We start from the raw sequence: 5,000 nt of genomic DNA, 5'->3' as shown, positions 1-5,000 counted from the left end.
TGACTGCACTTTGGGCTATTTCACCATGTGCGTCCTGAGCAATGATCTTCTCTGTGAGGGGACCTGGTGAGCTTGAGGGAGTTGAGGTTCTCCACAGTCGCCAACTTCTCAGGGGAGGTGATTCCCATCCCGCCCAGTCTTGGTGGAAGTTCGAGCAGCGCCCTTTCCCCCATCTCCGATGGTGTGGTATCTCAGTAACGCTGGGAGGAAGGTGTTCCTTATCGAGACCTCCAGTGGTGCAAGGAGAGGGCTGATGCCTGGGATGGTGTGCATGGCGAATCTCCATCGATGCTGCAAGCCGTGGGTGTAGGCAGAGTAGGCTGCATGAGGCTCAGTCCTGGCCATGTCAGACAGGACTTCCACCTCATGTATCCACTCCTTCACCTTTTCTCCTATGTACTCCTTCTTGAACTCCTCTGTTCCGATGACAGCACCCAGATGCCGTTGTCCATCCTTTGTTATTATAACTCCACTGCCACTGAAGCTATCCACTGCACTGTCATAGTGTTCAGGTTTTACAATAAGGACGGACTTAGCGGCATTGGGTGTGTACCCTATGATGGGACCATTGTCGTTCACTAAGCCCCACCATTTTTTCAAGTCTGTTATTTTGCCGGCCCCTGACAGGTCATCCGCGTACGCCACTTGCTTCACACTCGTTTTCTCATATGAGATAACTTGTTGCAGCACTGAAAGTCCGAGGGCGTACATCGCCATGGCCACTGGGTCACCTTGTGTTGTCCCTTCCATGGACTTTAACACCTTAACACTATTACCACTATTACTACATATGTACAAATCCGAGGGGTCACTATATGTGTTTTCTACATATTGTGCCAGAGAGGGACATTTTACTCGAATGTTGTGAAGCATTGTTTTTCTGTTAATAGTGTTGAAAGCGTTTTTGGCGTCCACTAATAACACCGCTTCACAATTGTCTTCACTGAACATTTCCCTCATAGCGTGGATGGCGGCTTCCCCTCCTGCCTGCTGTCCTGCACATACTTGCAGGTTCCCCGCTGCCCTCCTTACGTCGTCCTTGACCACCGTCATGACGCATTTACCCACGATGCGTCTTATCACCTCGCCGATGCCAATTGGTCTGCATCCCGGCTTTTTGTCCAGCGGAATTAATCGGCATGCTGTGAGAGCCTCGACGTGGTGACAATTTGTGGTGGCAAGCTTCCTCGCCAGTGCTGCCAGGGCGCCGCATAGGTCGTTAGCGGCGCTGCCACAGAGTGCGCCGCTCAGCAGGCGACGCCACCCTCTAGCGTCTAGTCCTGAGGGACCAGCACTGCCGTGTGTCTGGAGAGACTTCTTCCAGATCATCTCTCCAGTAATCACCTCGTAGATGACATCATTGGGCTTGTGGAAAGGCCCCTGCATCCTGAGGCCCTCCTCGTCACTGGGGGGAGGATGTTTTTCCTTCAGCTGGTGGATGGTTTCCCTGGTGAGGGGCAACACTCCACCTGACTGCTGTTCATTAAGTGCCCGCAGAGCCCTGGACACCTGTCCTTGCCGCATATTGCCAGCGAAATTACGGGCTTTGTCTTCCTGCCCTTGTTGGTTTCTTGATGGCCTTGGCAGCCTCTTCTGGATGGCTCGGGCTTCCTCCAGGAGCTCATCCAGTTGGTTGTTCTGCCATAGACCCACTCTTCTTGCGACGGCTTTCACGTTTTCCGCCACCTTTGCATTTCTATGTGTCTTTTGAAAGAAGAGTTTTGGCAGTGTGAAGAATAATTTCATCGCATACGGTGCGAGGGGTGACTCTTGTAAGTAATTGTTGAGGAGGATGACCATCTCTTGTACAATTTTGTTGGTGGCTGCACACTTTGGTGGATCGAACAGATGACATGTAGACCACCCAACTAATTCTGTGTAAGTGTTGTTCACCCACATGGTTGTTTCTTCTTCTGTTAGTCCTTTCCAGACTAAGTTTATCCTCCCGTTTGTATGTCTCGCGGCGTACACATTGTGTTGCGGTAGCGATGGGGCGTGTTGTGACGGTGTTGATGGCAGGGCAGCCTCCCCCTCCCATCTCTGTCTCCATCGTTCGCTCTTGTTCCTCATCCTGCTGGGATTCCTGGCTGTCCCCTGGCTCCTCCTCCCTCTCACTGCCCTGGTGGTCACGTCCCAGGGGGTTTTGGCATCCATCTCCCTTTCTACAATTTATACACTTTTTGTTTTGTCTCACACATTGACAATTAACACATCTGTGTTCCTCTTTTGTACACTGACAACATCTTCTTTGTGCAGGTGGGTTAGACATTGTATTAATAACGTGACATTATTGTCACACATTGACAATTAACACATCTGTGTTCCTCTTATGTACACTGACAACATCTTCTTTGTGCAGGTGGGTTAGACATTGTATTAATAACATGACATTATTAGAGAGAGAGAGAGAGAGAGAGAGAGAGAGAGAGAGAGAGAGAGAGAGAGAGAGAGAGAGAGAGAGAGAGAGAGAGAGAGAGATGAGAGAGAGAGAGAGAAGTGAAGGAGGGAGGGGGAGGGGAAGAGGTAGGAGGGAGGAGGGAGAGAGAAGGGAAGTAGGGGGGAGAGGGAGGGTAAAGGGAGGGGGTAGGAGGGAAGGGGAATAGGGGAAGGGAAAGTGACAACAGAGAGAGAGAGAGAGAGAGAAAGAAAGAGAGAGAGAGAGAGAGAGAGAGAGAGGAGAGAGAGAGAGAGAGAGAAGAGAGAGAGAGAGAGAAGTGAAGGAGGGAAGGAGGAAGGGTAGGGGAAGAGGTAGGAGGGAGGAGGGAGAGAGAAGGGAAGCCGGGGGAGAGGGAGGGGTAGGAGGGAGGGGAAATAGGGGAAGGGAAACTGACAAAGTGACAACAGAGAGAGAGAGAGAGAGAGAGAGAGAGAGAGAGAGAGAGAGAGAGAGAGAGAGAGAGAGAGAGAGAGAGAGAGAGAGGGAGAGAGAGAGAGAGAAGTATGAGGGAGGGGGGCGAGAGAGATAGGGAGAGAGAAGGGAAGGAAGGAGGGAGGGATGGTAGAGGGAGAGGTAGGAGGGAGGAAGAGTAGGGGAGGGGGAGTAGGGGAGGGGGAGGCGACAACAGAGAGAGAGAGAGAGAGAGAGAGGAGAGAGAGAGAGAGAGAGGAGAGAGAGAGAGAGAGAGAGAGAGAGAGAGAGAGAGAGAGAGAGAGAGAGAGAGACGAGAGAGAGAGAGAGAGAGATAGAGAGAAGGGAAGGAGGGAGGGAGGGAGGGTAGAGGGAGGCAGAATAGGGGAGGGGAAAGTGATAGCAGAGAGAGAGAGAGAGAGAAAGAGATAGAGAGATGAGGGAAGGAGAGAGAGAGAGAGAGAGAGAGAGAGAGAGAGAGAGAGAGAGAGAGAGAGAGAGAGAGAGAGAGAGAGAGAGAGAGAGAGAGAGAGAGAGAGAGAGAGAGAGAGAGAGAGAGAGAGAGAGAGAGAGAGAGAGAGAGAGAGAGAGAGAAACATTTATGGTAAATATGGGACTTAGATATGTATTACAGGCACTTTACTCAGTATTCCCTACAATGTTTAGCGGCAGTAGTAGTGGCAACAGCCGTCTTAGGAGTACCGTTACAAACAGTTAGAGTGATAGTATATTACTACTGAAAATTTAATGAAGATCTGTAATTTTGGGTACTCACGTGGTGTGCATGGCTCCAATAAAATTAAACAGAAAGATTTATACCTAGTATTATAACAGAGATATCAGTCTATAATATATAGTAAGATTTATATAGAAATATATGGAGTAGGTGGCACCTGTATCCCCGACGGAGAGTGGATGGGCAGCTGCGCGGGCTGCTCGGAGTTTGCCCTGCGCGATTTATCACCTGATAACCCTTCCGACCTAGTTCGACGCTTTCAACGGTCGCTCCGTGACTCTCACAACATCCACTGATTTCAGAATATGATAAATCAATATTTTTCACGTGATTTATACGAGTATTGACACTGATATTACACTGGGCCCACCCTCTCCACTTCACTCATCTCTGTGTCTTTTGTCACAAAATTTCACAAAATTTTAACCTTAAAAATACACCTTAATCACGGAGCTACACACCCACACGTCTTACCCCTACCAAGTACTACTACTACTACTACTACTACTACTACTACTACTACTACTACTACTACTACTACTACTACTAGTACCACTACTACTACTAGTACTTCTACTACTACTACTACTACTACTACTACTACTGCTATTTCTTCCACCACTATTACTACAACTACTTAAACTACTATAACTACTAATACTACTACTAGAATTATTGCTACTACTGCTACTACTACTACCACTTCTTCTATAACTACTACTTCTACTATAACTACTACTACACTTAAACTCTTATTTCTACTACTACTACTACTACTACTACTAGTAATACTACTACTACAACTACTACTACTACTACTACTACTACTACTACTTCTACTGTTACCATTACTACTATTATTACTACTAATAATGCTACTACCACTAAAAACTACTTCTACTATTACCACTATTAACACTATTACCATTACTACTACTGCTACTACTACTACATCTACTACTGTTATTACTACTTCTACTACTACTACTACTACTACTACTACTACTACTACTACTACTTCTATTACTACTACTACTATATTTACTACTACTACTACTATTACTACTACTACTACTACTACTAATAAAAATAATAATAATAAGAAGAAGAAGAAAAAAAAGAAGAGAAAGAAGAAGAAAAAGAAAATTTGTAATCAAAACAATACTATGAAAAAAAAACCTGTTAATGATAATGATAAATATGAATAAAATACCTACTACTACGATTACTACTACAACTACTACTGCTACTCCTACTACTACCACCACTACTACTACAACTGCTAGCAACAATACTACTACAACTACTGCTACTAATGCAACTACTACTACTACTACTACTACTACTACTACTACTAGTACCACTACTACTACCAGTACTTCTACTACTACTACTACTACTACTAATACTGCTATT

The 5,000-nt window shown here is 46.2% G+C and overlaps 1 protein-coding gene across 1 annotated transcript in view; it reads right to left on the bottom strand.

Annotated features, from left to right (window-relative positions):
- The window catches only part of LOC135095302 (uncharacterized), a 34,565-nt gene that overhangs the window by 9 nt on the left and 29,556 nt on the right, over positions 1 to 5,000 (bottom strand). The window contains exon 8 of the mRNA XM_063996071.1: positions 1 to 2,162. This exon is cut by the window's left edge and continues 9 nt beyond it. Within this exon, the coding sequence (XP_063852141.1) occupies positions 109 to 2,154 (2,046 nt within the window). The 5' untranslated portion in view covers positions 2,155 to 2,162 and the 3' untranslated portion in view covers positions 1 to 108. The remainder of the gene's footprint in view (positions 2,163 to 5,000) is intronic.

This window comes from Scylla paramamosain, chromosome 48 (assembly GCF_035594125.1).
Source record: "Scylla paramamosain isolate STU-SP2022 chromosome 48, ASM3559412v1, whole genome shotgun sequence".
Classification (NCBI taxonomy): Eukaryota; Metazoa; Arthropoda; class Malacostraca; order Decapoda; family Portunidae; genus Scylla; species Scylla paramamosain.
The sequence above is the reverse complement of the archived record's forward strand: the minus strand, read 5'-3'. Positions and strand labels throughout refer to the sequence as shown.